Source organism: Pollicipes pollicipes, unplaced genomic scaffold, assembly GCF_011947565.3.
Source record: "Pollicipes pollicipes isolate AB1234 unplaced genomic scaffold, Ppol_2.1 Scaffold_4881;HRSCAF=5763_pilon_pilon_pilon, whole genome shotgun sequence".
In the NCBI taxonomy this organism is placed as follows: Eukaryota; Metazoa; Arthropoda; class Thecostraca; order Pollicipedomorpha; family Pollicipedidae; genus Pollicipes; species Pollicipes pollicipes.
The window spans coordinates 46088508-46103344 of record NW_023596576.1 but is presented as its reverse complement, the minus strand read 5'-3'; the positions used below and the strand labels follow the sequence as shown (position 1 = coordinate 46103344).

At 49.5% G+C, this 14837-nt stretch overlaps 1 protein-coding gene across 1 annotated transcript in view; it reads left to right on the top strand.

Moving 5' to 3' along the window:
* Positions 1–1159: 1159 nt before the first annotated feature.
* LOC119100469 (lachesin-like) overlaps positions 1160–14837 on the top strand; it is a 57289-nt gene continuing 43611 nt past the window's right edge. The window contains exons 1-2 of the mRNA XM_037223561.1: positions 1160–1165; positions 1474–1551. Coding sequence (XP_037079456.1) covers positions 1160–1165; positions 1474–1551 — 84 coding nt within the window. The remainder of the gene's footprint in view (positions 1166–1473; positions 1552–14837) is intronic.

The following is a 14837-nucleotide window of genomic DNA, read 5'->3' as shown; positions in this document are numbered from 1 at the left end:
TTGGAACACCGCAAATACCAAGTGCACCGAACGATTTGCCATTTTCGGTGTTTTCTATAATGATGTACATATTTACTTATTTATTTATGTACATTACATACATACACACACACATCTATATATATATATATATATATATATCTATATATATATATATATATATATGTTGTGTGTGTGTGGTGTGTGTGTGTGTGTGTGTGTGTGTGTGTGTGTGTGTGTGTGTGTTGTGTGTGTGTGTGTGTGTGGTGTGTGTGTGTGTGTGTGGTGTGTGTGGTGTGTGTGTGTGTGTGTGTGCTGTGTGTGTGTGTGTGTGTGTGTGTGTGTGTGTGTGTGTGTGTGTGTGTGTGTGTGTGTGTGTGTGTGTGTGTGTGTGTGTGTGTGTGTGTGTGTTGTGTGTGTGTGTGTGTGTGTGTGGTGTGTGTGTGTTTGTGTGTGTGTGTGGGTGTTGTGTGTGTGTGTGTGTGTGTGTTGTGTGTGTGTGGTGTGTGTGTGTGTGTGTGGTGTGTGTGTGTGTGTGTGTGTGTGTGTGTGTGTGTGGTCTATATATCATTGTAAATACTTCACACACCCTTTTGATCAGTTCTCTCGTATTCCATCACCGTGATTCACCATGACTGTGTGACCCTGTTTCGCTTCAACGGGCACCTTATGCTTTTTGGTTTTGGAGAACGTTATTACGCACCATTTGCTAAAAACGGTTTGTTTGACGTGGCCTGGAGGCCACTGGCTGATCTGGAGGTGTCATGACAAAGGTCGTTGAATGAGTTGGACCATGGAGTGATCCATCGGGTTCTACCTCATGCTTCCAGCGCATTCCGGGGTCGGATGGTGAGGACACGCCTACCTGTGCTGCTGCCAATGGCGCGCAAGCGACATTTACTGCCGCTCTGCGATATTTACGATTTACCAGCCATGATAACAGGATAGATTTGAAAGATGCTGTCAAGCTGGCACAGTTGCCAGGCGGCTCTGTAACGTCGTGGCCGGAACGGGATTGCCGGGGGAACGAACAAGCCCTCAGGGAAGTGCTGGATCTATAACACCAATCAAGGCCCCCTGGACCGTAGCTAGGCATTCGTGGCGATCACTATGAGTCGGGGGGCTAGTTAAAAGGAGGCTCGCATAGGTTATTTAATGGGTTTGATACCAAGATTCTCTAATGGAGGTTTGCAAACGTTGTGTTATTGATCCACTATATTTCTCATTATCTTTGCTACATTTAGGCTATATTTTTCGGGGGATCAGCGCTCAGAGCATGTAATAACATGCGATTGTAAAAATGTTCTTCCACCCTAGAAGAAAATGTTTTACGGTGCGACGCACAGCTGCGCAAAAGATACAGAGCGTGGTTCCGTGAATTACTGGTGCTCCACATGCATGATTATACATCATCAACGATTCGATGAATTGTGCCATGATAGCTCTCAGAGAGATTCAAGACATGGTTTCGCATTGCTTTCTCTTTGTCGGCAGGTTTCGTGGTTCAGAAAGCAGGACCTCCACATTCTGACGCTGGGGACGCACAGCTTCACCACCGACAGCCGCTTCAAGGTGAGGACATATTCGGGATCTGCACGTGCCCGCTGACCGTGCAAGACTCGGGGCGTCACCAGACGTGAGCTCGGCCAGATCCTGGTGATCTGCCATGGCTGAGCAGTGCCCGTCTCTGTAGGTCGGACCAGGTTATGTATATATATATATATATATATATATATATATATATATATATATATATATATATAGTTATATAGTTATATATACATTGTTATATATAAAGGTTTATATATATGGTCATATATACATTGCTATATATAAGTGTTTATATATATATATATATACATATTTAATATGGAGCATCTTAAATGAACAATAATTATATCTCCTCGGAAATGTCATCCTATCGTCACAAACATGATATAGGTAAAAATCCAGTAGTAGACAAGTTCGTGACCATTATCACTTTCTTCAGGCGTCAAGTTTCTCATAATATTTACCCATCATTACTTCTTGAAAATAGAATCGGTCAACCAGTACCCCCGGTATAAGGTCACTTATTGCCAATATGCCAACAACTCATAGTATCCGAGAACAAACGGCTTAAGGGGTGTTTTGCTTTTTTTCAAAGAACTTCTGTGGCTTTAGCGGCGCGACCCAGCCTGATCCCAACAATAATGCTTTTGATGGACTGATGTCTTCCCGGCCACCAATCGCATCGCCGTGAAACCTACAGCAACAAGCAGCGTAGTCACTGAAGAAAATGACACAATATTCCGCACCGCTTCAATGCAGGCTGTCTGCTCAGGCGGCGTACTTCTGCAACGTAACCATACAACCTCTATTTTACTTCCCATTCAATCAACAAACTGTAGGACGACTTGTCGGAGGCGAGTCTAGGTCTCGGTGACCAGGTGTTGCAGTGAGATAAGACTGACAAATGTTGATGGGTATAGGCCTCAAGCGCAACACCCTGAGACATGGATGAAGATAAATCGGGCCATTCAAAGTTCTCAGGCGCGAGGACCTGTTTGTTGAGATCGTTTGATCGATGGACATACACGTGGGTATAGACAGGCATTTAGGCCGGCCACAATGCTCTCGCTAAACTCAGTTTAACACAACCACCGCCCGTGGTCAAGAAATAAAGCGAGATGTCATAGGGTGTCAAAAGCAAGCAGCTGAGAAATCCACACACGAACAGATGCGGTGGACCTATGCACTGCTGGGATAGGTGTAATGGCGAGAGATCGGTATCAAGTGCCTGCGCCTCACTCAGTTAGAAGCGGTTCAACGTCTGCTTAAAGGAAGGTCAGGTGACGTCAGACGGCAGGACGGACCGTGCCGAGCATTGCGGCACGTTAAGCTTGCTCCGAAAAATATCGTCGTTGACCCGGTACTTCACGACGGCACGGCGTGGTCAAGAGTCACGCAGTAAGCTCTGCTTAACGTAGGGCTGATCCCACAAATCCAATCAATAAAAAATCGTGCCAAATCTTTAAAAAGAAGACACAGGAAGTACCGTAAGTCTGGCGGCCGCTCGTCGTTCGTCGTTCGTCGTTAAAGAGCTGATGTTTTTCTGAAGTTTCAAAGATATTTTTGTAAACGCCTTGACTGTCGGTGATGCTAACACTCTGGGTTGGGTTTTGAAGGTAGTTGGAGGCCGTTCGAAAAGAGAGCTCGAAAACCAAGAAGAGTCGTTCGACTCCGTTAGTACAAGGTTTGGTCAAGAGTTTGGAGTGGTTTGTCATATCGAAGCACATGCTGAAACCTCCAACCAAGACAGCGCAGTTATTCAATCCTTTCACCGCGGCAACCGGAAAGATAAAAAAGCCCAAATTTATTCATTTCGTCGGCTGCAAATCCCCAGGCCTCGGGAAGCCCAAAGCCGGCCAATACTCCAACCGGAAGATGAAGATGAGCGGAAGATGAACATCGGTGCACCTCTGCCAACTAGACACATGGGAGACAGACATTCCAAAGCATAACCTCTATTCATGCAGGTGGCTAGGTGGCTAGGCTCTTTGCTTACGTTTGGGTCTGCTGTGGATCTCTCGTCCCGCGACGTGAAAGACGTCTTACTGGCATATACATGTGCGTTTTGGGAATGTAGCTATTCATGGATTGCGTTGTCAGGATCTATCGTAGACCAAAAAATTTAGCGCACTTAACCTGGCTTAAGCCCGAGGCCAAGTTTGCTGGTTGTGGACCAGTCTTTGGACCCTTTGGTCTCATCAAGTATTGACCAGCGCTAATTGAGTCTTCGATAAATTACGTTATGCATTTTCACAGTTTTCAACCTCCATCCCTGGTTTCCACGGGGGCTACGTTGGACGAGATGACGCCTTCTGACGGCTACACCGTTCAAAAAAATTGTCAAAAATATTTCAGCATGATTCGCAGGCTCATCAGAACGTAGCGTTACGCTGTCCATCCCGCCCCCTTGTAGCACTTCGGTTACGTTCCATCGAAACTCCCGTCCGCGCCCAATATTCCCTAAATCCCTTCCATGCGTCACGCATTCAGCCCATGGACCACGCAGTTAAATTAAAAATGTACCACAGCACCACACAAGAATACCACCACACAGCGGAGGGACGACACTTAATATGCGTCCGTCACTTTCGACTTCTTTCTTTAAACATTTTTTTAAAGTAAGGGCTTTAAAAAGGGTTTAAGGGCTTAAGAGTAAGGGTTTAAGGGTAAGGGTTTTTAAGGGTAAGGGTTTTAAAAAGGAATACTGGACCAAGGGAATGCAGGACATTTCCCTGAAATGCTGATACACTAGGTACCTGGGGACATTACTTCATGTTCATTTTGTACCAGATAGCATCCTGTATGTTGCTTATATGTCTTTTCATTCCAACTGCTTTATATCCTACGCCTGGCAGCAAATATTGGCTGGCCTTTCCAGAGACAACACCTAGAGCGGGGTCAAACAGAAAGTAGTTGCGATATGCGGCAGCATTTTGCAGTTCATATACTTGAAAGAACATGGTGGCTGGTTTTAAGGTACAATGCTTCTATATGTTTGGATAATGGCTTATCTCGAACGTCACACTTCAAGAGCATTCCACGAACATCGTGAGCATTCCAGTCATTCAGCTTCCCACGTCCTGTTATCCGATACGCGCTACTGCGCTACGGTGCGCCCGGAACACAAGCAGCTTAGCCGAAGCGTTCTGAGGACACAGACCGAGCAAAATCACGGAAAGAAACTTGTCGGCGGGTCTCAGTGTTTGCTTCAACGACTGGGCTAACTACTTCCAGGCGTAAATAACTTAATGACGCTGCTCAAACAGCATGTCGAGCTGCCGAGAAACTAAGCGTAAGAGCATCAAAGTTGCAAGATGACGTTTGTTTGTTCAGCTTCGGGACAAGATTGAGTCTGTGCAACACTGATAACATCCTGAGATTCGCGAGGTATTTTGCTGTTGCTAAAATTTATGGTTTCTCAAGTCGGGCCAAGGTCAGGTTGACTAACTAAATACTGATAATCTGTTCTTCTAGTTCGCATAAACTGTGCTATAAATGTGCTGTAAGTGATTAATTGTATGTTATCGCTCGTTATATAGTTGTTACATACGTTATACCTGCTTTAGGCACAGGTTGATCTCACATGACGTCCGCTGGTGACCTAAGTGACCTTTCATAGTATGCCTGATCTTGACTGGCAGATGCCGGCAGTGGTAGATAAATCATTCCAGAATATTTTGAATGACTAGGCCTCCCCCAATTCACCTACCCCATGTTTCTGGACTTAAACATGGTGGTCGTAGGTTTGGTGTAGAAGCAACTTATTTCTTATCTTACCCATTCCCATCCATTTTACCTATTCCCAAACAGGTCCAGCCCACTTTGAAATGCAATATCGTCGGTAGCATTGAAGGCTGCACATGGCATCGTTCTGCGGCTAAACTTCCGGACTTTCCGCTACCCTTCGAGTGGACGCAACCGAATGGTAGCTCTGATTAAAAACACAGAAGTCGTACTCAGTATCTCGAAAACGGATACGCTGCGCCATCCGTTGTTCATTTAGAATATCTTGGCAAGGAGAATGCAAGTCAATTTCTGAACGTTTTTAGTTTTGCGTGCATTTAGTTTCTCCCGCGTGAAGCACTGGGCGCGCAATACGCTTAAAGGCATTCGCAGGGGCATAGCGAGAGTCCTGGTAAGGTGGTGATGGTGGGGGAGGGGGGGTCACAGGGTTGACGAGGTTACCCTTATGGCGAAAGCCCTCCTTCCCTTCACCAAAATTAAACCACCGGATATGGCCGACTTCATTTCGGGGCTAGCTTTTCTGATTTATTTTAAGTTTTCATTTCTTTAACTGCAGCACAGCCAGAAACTACGTGAAGAAACATTTTATTTCCGTCTCCGCTTTGGAGTTCAACTGAAGGAGACGAGAATTAAATGCCTGCATGGAATGATCCACCGGCGCTTTCATTCTAAAATGGCCCAGTGAACTTGTTCTAAGCCGATAGCACTCTGAGGCATTGCCATAATTTGTATGGGTTTCACAGCAGATATTGAGGGTACGGTGAAATCAGATTGAAGATCGAAATCGGGTTAACAATTGCTTAGCCAACCTTTGCTCATTTGCGAATGTTCAACCTTCTTCAGAATCGATTAGTGAAACACTACTGTAAGCTAGTTTTGAACTTGCGCGCTCGAAAACCTCAGAAACATGCCTTAACGCCCAGCGTTGCAGCATCCATAGGCCGCCGGGAGTCGGCCTGCGGCTGCCACTAGGCGGCGGTCAATGGGCAGACGAAAATGGTGACGCGTTTAAAGGAAATATCTTTCAAAGCTTTAAGTCATCAATTTGTACATGCAAAAGGGAAAACGGTGAACAGTTCACCCGTGTGATTTTTTATTGATAATTGGAACTGGCGAGTATTCCCAACACTACGCATTGTTGGGATCTGGTGGTGGATTTAGAAGAGCAAATGGAGAATCTCTATTTTTCGCGCCGGTGTAACCTTAAAATCTGTGTGGAGGACACCTCAACTTTGTGAAGATATCAAGGTTTAAGATAACATGTGAGATATCAGCAAGGTAATCCATTTTGTGCATTCGTTTTACGCGATACGCTTGATAATTTGTGATCGCGCCGCCGTAAGTAGAACTGTATGTAAACTCATACGATCATTACCTGAGATTTTGCAGGACACAGCGCTGGTCTTTTACTGTTGAAAATAACTGTTTTGTGCCGAAAATTACCATTTAGTTGAAAACGACTGTTTTGTTGTTGAAAACGCCACGTGTATGGACACGTGATCCCGAAAGACTTGGCATGAATCCGTAGCCCTCATAACCGCCGACATCGCACAAAAAGGCATCATCTTTAGCACCGCTGATGATTGCATTGGCCGAAAGATCACGCGCTTGCTGCAATAACCCGCTAGATTAGCTGCTCGCCACCATCCGCGTGGGCTGTCGCGCCTCAGAACCCTGGCAGCACCACAAGTTTCAAGGAGTGCTCGACCTCACCGAGCTTGGGCATCGCGGACGTGCGATCACCGGACGTGATTCCAGCTGTCAGGGCGGTAGTCGGGCACCCCACTGCCGCTGTCAGTTCTGGCAGGCGCTGGACGTAACGTTGCCATGGGGATTGGTTTGGAGGACAGAAAAGTGCCGGGCTATTACTGCCGCCCTCCTAAGTGCACATCGTTCACGGTCTTCTGGTACAGGACCTTCGCGTGTTCAGTCCGATTGGACTGACCCTTGTAGATGCGGGGACGGTTTGAATTTGGTGCGTGACTCATGCTACGGCTTTTCACTTCTTAAACACCGGCCCAATTAGTGGGGATTTCAGTTGAAAGACCTCAGCCGAAGTTTTTGTCTTTCTAGCGCCCGTTTGGCACCCACAATCTGTCACCTCCTGCACGCCCGCAGCAGACCGTCCACAAATGTAGCATCCGCGGCGGAGCTGTATATAACAGCGCTCCGAGCGGCCACGTACAGACCAGCGAATACAGCGGAGGCGTAAGCCGGCCATGAGTCTCACGTCCCCCGGCGATATGCGGCACGATTTCAAGGAGATCACAATCTCGTGCCGAGGCATTGCATCCTGGTGCGGCGATGCGTCACGGTTGTCGCGTCGCTCGGCTCTGCTCCGCGGCGTTCCTACGGAGCGTCTTCAGGCGGGCTCCTAAGCGCGACCTCTGCTTCGCGGCGTTCCTACGGAGCGTCTCCGGGAGGGCTTTTCGGCGCGGCTCTGCTTCGCGGTGGTTCCTCCGGAGCGTCTCCAGGCGGGATCCTAGGCGCGGCTCTGCTTCGCGGTGTTCCTCCGGAGCGTCTCCAGGCGGGATCCTAGGCGCGGCTCTGCTTCGTGGTGTTCCTCCGGAGCGTCTCCAGGCGGGATCCTAGGCGCGGCTCTGCTTCGTGGTGTTCCTCCGGAGCGTCTCCAGGCGGGATCCTAGGCGCGGCTCTGCTTCGCGGTGTTCCTCCGGAGCGTCTCCAGGCGGGATCCTAGGCGCGGCTCTGCTTCGCGGTGTTCCTCCGGAGCGTCTCCAGGCGGGATCCTAGGCGCGGCTCTGCTTCGCGGTGTTCCTCCGGAGCGTCTCCAGGCGGGATCCTAGGCGCGGCTCTGCTTCGCGGTGTTCCTCCGGAGCGTCTCCAGGCGGGATCCTAGGCGCGGCTCTGCTCCGCGGCGTTCCTCCGGAGTGTCTTCAGGCGGGATCCTAGGCGCGGCTTTGCCCCGCGGCGCTCCTCCGGAGCGTCTTCAGGCGGCCGTTCGGCGCGGCTTTGTTCTGAGCTCAGTGGACATTGCCCGTCGGAAGCTGCATGGAACGTGGGGCTGCCATTCGCGGCATGACGATGTAGAACAGCCCGGCGCCGCACACTTCCGGAGGATATCATGCGATGTGACTAACGCTGGCCGGATGTTCTATTCATCAAAGCTGAGTAAAACAGGACAGGAACAAACAGACGAGAGCAGGAACAAATTCCTAAGCCGGCGAGCGTCTTGTTTGCGGCATAACATTCTGCTGGCGGCATGCTATTCTGCTGGCGACGAGGAATGTTCACCTGGTAGGTAAGCTTCCACGATGGAGGTCTCTCCAAATAGTAATGTGTGCCCTGCGCCAACGCGGGAGACGCGCTGCGACCCCAATATGCATATGGTCCGTTTACGTCGCATTTATCCCATAGCTAATATCATGCACGGACAGATGGACATAGCGGTGTTAATAGATGGCGGCGAAATGGTGGTGGATGCGGGCACATATTGTTTCTACAGTTTCTACAACTTTCCGACTGTTTCGAAGTATCTTTTGTACATTGGCCGTGAAAACTTCAGCACACTGTATCGCGCCTAATTGACTTCAGAAACTGTACTTGGTATCAATGCTAGGATAATCACAGTGCTTGTGGGAACGGGGGCATGAGCGTGCGGCGCTATTTTGCTACACCTGGCTGATTTTCCACCGAAATGTGCCAAACATAATCGCTTCTATTTACGCCGGCAATGTTTAGAGTGATAAAGTGCACTTTAACTCTAACTCTGACCCAGAATATTTAATTCTGAACCCAAAAACTGCGTCAGTGCCGACAGATCAGACGAGTCGAAATCTTACAAGGTCTGAGGCATCCGTCTCGCGACCAACGACATTGTCATAGTGTCAATAATAGTGCTGCTCAGTGTTCTCCCTGATCTTTTATATACTTGTTTTCTTCGCAACAGCACCTTATTTTTGATGGAGTGCCTTTATAAGTGCCTTGACAGCCTCTAAATTCGAACCGACTCTCATAACCAAGTTTGCTGGCCAGGATATGTTGTTTCAAAAGTGAATTATTCAGTAAACAAGAGATGTAGCATTGGCGTATCCAAACAAAGTTGTTTCAGGTAAGCTGGATGTGCCCGGTATTTCAAGGGCCGGTACATTTTTGTCACGCACGTGTTCGTTATCGGTCGCACGCTCACGCAATCGTGAAATAACTGTTTCTGATCATCTGTGACATTACAGTTGAGACACAGTGCACTCGCCACTATGGCTCCAGAAAACAGGAACCTTTATGTTCAGACATACCTTTGGAAAATGATGCAGTTAAGTGATTTTATCATTGCAGAAGTACAGTATTTTAAAAAGTTTGATGCCTTGAAGCTCATTTTTCAACTTTATTACATCTCTTCATTTAGCCTCTGCCGTTACTTGTTGTTGGAGCATTCTCTGATAAAGGTGCCTTAATCTGATAATGCTAACCTTTGCATGCAATTTCCAACTAGTGCGTCAAAATAGTTCTTTTTGTCTTGTTGGGTGAATGTTATTTTCGTGTTATCATGCAGACTAGTTTCCACGCCGCTGTGATTGCGTTTCTCAGTCCCTTATATTATAAGAAATTGGCGTCAATCAGCCAGACACCGCCACTTTAAAGAGTTTTGATAATCACGGGTTTTCCATGAATTGTCTATCATTGCGTCACAATATTGGAAGACGTACGTTTTCACGCTTTGTATTGGGCCCAACTTGTATTTTGGAGCTTTGGCACGTTTTCCTGGCGGCAACTCAATACCTTTACTATGCAGTTAAAAACTTCACTGCTATCATTTCTTTATAGGTATATAAGCTTCATTCCGTCCACTCTTGTTTGTGATATCTGAAGTCAACGCGGTTCCCAGCAGTTGTTTGCTCTTATCCAAGCTAACCGCAAATTGGCATAAATGTCCTCCTCGTTGAGTGCATTTAAACCGCCCGCTTTATTGCTCTGACACGGCGTATCATTAACAACCTCTGGAGGTGGGTCTCATAACAGCAGCTCCGTAGCATGGGTCTGTGTCTGCGTACGCGAGAAAGTAATTATGCTGAGTGACACGTGCGCACTTATACTTCCGTGCACAGTTTGCAATACGTAAAACTATGAAGACACCGTTGTGCTTCATTTGATTGTAAGGTTAATTTGCCATGCATTACTCATGGCTCTAATGGACGAAACGACAGTGGCCATATTTTATTGGTCACATTATATATATATATATATATATATGTATATATATATATATATATATATATATATATATATATATAATATCTGAAGCCTTGTATTCGGCGTTGCTTGGACTCCGTCGATTATCTCCAGCTTATTTCGTATTCGTTCTGGCTAATTTAGTTAGTTTTGTTCAGGTTCAGCTGACGTCTCGATAAAGTCTTTAATTTCGACAACATATCTAAAAAATTTAATCGGTGCCTAGCATTTCCGGAAAACAAATGGCGGTCATCTTCCTACTGACCTAGCCTTGACTGGGTGGGGGCCGACCGTTGGGCCTGACCGGGAGGGGTGGAGGCCAGCGGCGGGGCTTCAACCGGCGGCGGGTGCCGACAATGGGACCTGGTCGGGCGAGGCGGGGTCGACAGCGGGACCTGACCGTGCGGGACAAGGTCGACAGCGGGACCTGACCGAGCGAGGCGGGGTCGACAGCGGGACCTGACCGAGCGAGGCGGAGCCGACAGCGGGACCTCATCGGTTGGGACGGACGGGGTCGACGGCGGGCCCTGACAGTGCGGGACGGGGTCGGCAGCGGAACCTGACCGTGCGGGACGGTGTCGACGGCGGGCCCTGACCACGCGGGACGAGTGCCGACAGCGAGACCAACTCGTCAGTCACCGCGAGGCGCCGGCCGCTGCGTCGGTCGCTCCGGCGCCGGCCGTTCGGCCCACCCGGCTATAATGCGTTATTGATCACGGCCACAAATCAGGCATAGGTGACCGGCGGCGCGGAGCGCACGGGCAGTCAGCGTGAGGGAGTGGCTGTCGGCCGGCAGAGTCAAGGAGCGGGCGCTCCAAAAACACGGCTGATGAAGCGTCACGGGGCTTGTCAACGGAGGCGGGCTAGGAGTGACGTGGGGGGGCCCCTCCCATAAGGGGCTGACCCTTACTGCAGCGGTAGTAAACATGCAAGACGATGTGACTGGAGACATCTGCATGTTCTTTTGTGAGAACGAAGTGCACCATAAAAGGCTGAACTAACGTGTGGCGCTGCGTATTGTGTGCTCTGCCGCTGTAATTGCCCAACTAGCGGTGTTAAACAGCCACACCATTTGCGCTGGAAATTGTCTGTCGGGTTGTCAACTCAGCCTACCAAGAAACACGTACCGTCCAAAAACAAGCTTACTCGGTTAAACTGGTCCCAATTGCTGTTTAGGCCAGCAGTTTCTTTCTGCGGTGGGACGATTTTAGCTGTTTTGCGGTGTCTTGAATGCCCCACATATTGAAATGCTGTGAACTAAACATCAGAATATTATCGGGGTCGGTCCACATTAAAGTATTCACACTCACTCCCAAAACGTCCTGTGAACCCCCCCCCCCCCCCTTGCAGTGTCTTCGACTGCGCACGAGAGGTGGCTCATCCTGCTGAAACAATCTCCTTGTATTTCGTGCCCTTTCCGCCAAAGAGCGGTCTACTTTTCCACCACCTCGATGGGCAGGGGAATCACTACGGTTAGGTATGCGTTTCTCCAAAAGGAGCCATCTAGCAGGCATGCCGTCAATCGATTGCTAAGAACGAAAGAATCAAACGTAACGCCGTAATTAGTTCGAATGTCTTAGAATTTCGGCAAAGCTTAAAAAGTCATGTATTCATTCTCTGTCAGATCCCAGGAACAGGGCATATGAAAACGTGACTTTGATACTGATTTGGTGCCGAAATGTTTCGTTTAGCAACACTTGTGATGTAATTTTGTGAGGCAAGCAACTGTGGCAATACTTTGCAGGCTTGTGCACAGACATTGTCTTACGTAATGGCCTGTAGAATTCTATTGTCCGCAGTCAAATGCTTTACTTGATTGATAGTACCTCACATCCCCTTTGACTTCGAGTAATGCTTTCAATGTCTGGTTGATCGTTTCCACGTTGGTTCACTTATGAGCTGGATTATGTTCAGTTGTGGTCTATTGGTGTTTTATGGCGGCAAATCACTGTGGAGCATCGAAACTGCCTTTTGTACGCATGCGCTATCAAAATACACGATGCCAAAGCCTGCTACTTATTTTCAGACATTTTTCAATCAACATATAGCGAAAAACCACCTTTTATACGATGTTTGCCAATCCCTTTGAGCGAGGCGCTGGATGCATCAATATGCCGGGATCTATGCAAACTAAGTAAGACATGAAATGAAAACACAATTAAGCAAATGAAATTTGGGAGCTGTGGTCCCCTGTCAAAAGCTAAACCTCTTGCTTGTGTCTGTGTGCAGCGCAGACCTGTTCATTGGTAAGGATTTCCTTGCTCAGCATCAGTTTCCTAGTCACCGGAGATTCGTCACTACGGCTTCCTGATTGCGTATTTCCAGTGTAAATTCCTGCCGGAGAAGCGGCGCCAGAGCAAGTCACTGCGGCACGGACATCAGGAATGCCGGTATTAGCCGAGTCCGAGTGGTCAGCGGCGGTGCTAGCGTGGCTGCCGCAGCGCCAGGATGGCTGCTGCAGGCTGGCGTAGCTGTGACAGCGTTACCATGACTGCGACAGCGCCAGCATGCCTACGGGAGTGCCAGCGTGGCTTCCACAGCATTATCATGACTGCGGAAGCGCCAGCAGGACCAGGACAGCCCCGCGCGCCGCAGGTCACCTGAGTCGGCGGCCCGCGGACGCCCGCCGAGCGAGACAGAGCAGCGCGCTCTCCCCCTCTCTCCCAGACGCCCGGCGCCGATTCGGCTCAAGGAGCGCGCCCCCTCCCTCCTCTTCTGGCGGCGGCGGCGGATGTCTGACCAGCTGTGACGCGGACTGCCGCGGTGCTTCACACCCACGCGGCGCTCATAGCCCACTTCACGCCCACACAACGCTCATAGCCCACTTCGCGCCCACACAGCGCTCATAGCCCACTTCACGCCCACACAGCGCTCATAGCCCACTTCACGCCCACACAGCGCTCATAGTCCACTTCACGTCCACAGAACGCTCATAGCACACTTCAAGCCCACACAGCGGTCATAGCCCACTTCACGCCCATACAGTGCTCATAGCCCGCTTCACGCCCACATGATGCTCATAGTCCACTTCACGCCCACACAGCGCTCACAGCACACTTAAAGCCTAAGAAGCGTTTTTAGAGCCCTATCAAAGTCCACCACCCATTGCTAAAGGTGTAGCATCCTTTTCACTGGGGGGGGGGGGGGAGGGGGAGAGAGGTGCGAACCGGTAGAATCCCATCTTTTGTGTATTTGTGTACATGTTAAGCCCTTTTCCCAGCTCATTCTTCTCCCTTGCCATCGACTTATTTGGCGGAGCCGCGCCTTTGCCATTGCCCCAAGGCGCCCACGCCGGAGTTATTTCGGCAGACGTTCTCTTTTAAACTGACCAGTACGAAGGCCGGAGGCTCCTTCCGGTGGCGCGTGCTCTGTCAACACCTCTCGAACAGACCAAAACAGAGCACAGTTGTCTTTCGGTGCACGCGCTGTGTGCTGTCGGTTGCCGACGTTTGCCCTCAGGGGGACCCATCGTTACCTTCTGGCGTGGCCTTCTGGCAACACGTCGTAGTCCACAGGGGGCCCCTCGCGCGTGACCCTCTGGCCAAGCGTCGTAGTCCATAGGGTGCCCCTCGCGCGTAACCTTCTGGCCAAGCGTCGTAGTCCACAGGGGGCCCCTCGCGCGTGACCTTCTGGCCAAGCGTCGTAGTCCACAGGGTGCCCCTCGCGCGTAACCTTCTGGCCAAGCGTCGTAGTCCACAGGGGGCCCCTCGCGCGTGACCCTCTGGCCAAGTGTCGGAGTCCACAGGGGGCCCTTCACGCGTAACCTTCTGGCCAAGTGTCGGAGTCCACAGGGGGACCGGACCGGTCGCCTGACCAATATCTGGATAGGCGGCGGTGTCCGCTGACGGGTTGAATTACTGCCCCTCTTCACACTAAGGACTCGATTCGATCACTGTCGGCAAGCCTACTGTGGTGTAAAGAACCTCCATACCTCAGTCAATGGGCCACTGCCGTTCGAATCTCAGCCATATGTAACAGCGCCACTTTGCTCAGGCGATCCTATCCAATATCGCCACCACCCTGGTGGCTTAAACGCTGTTTAATTGGAAACTGTCGAAAAATGTGATTTACCCGAAAGCGACGGCGGCTTTTGCAACGTGAAACAGTTGCAAGTCTCGGAAGGTATAAACATTTGTTCATTAACGCCAAATCACAATTGTAGCGGCAATTTTTCAGACGAGTGGAATCCTGTCGATGTAAGTTTCCCCATTTCGGGTAAGGTTTGTTGAGAGAATATTGTGGAAATCAAAGTTGCCTGATTACAGACGACTGAACGTGAAGACGACACCAGACAGATTACACGATAACCGCTCTGTGAAAGGGTTACATCAACTCAGCAGCTTTCTGTAATAGCATTAATCTGCATGTACATAACT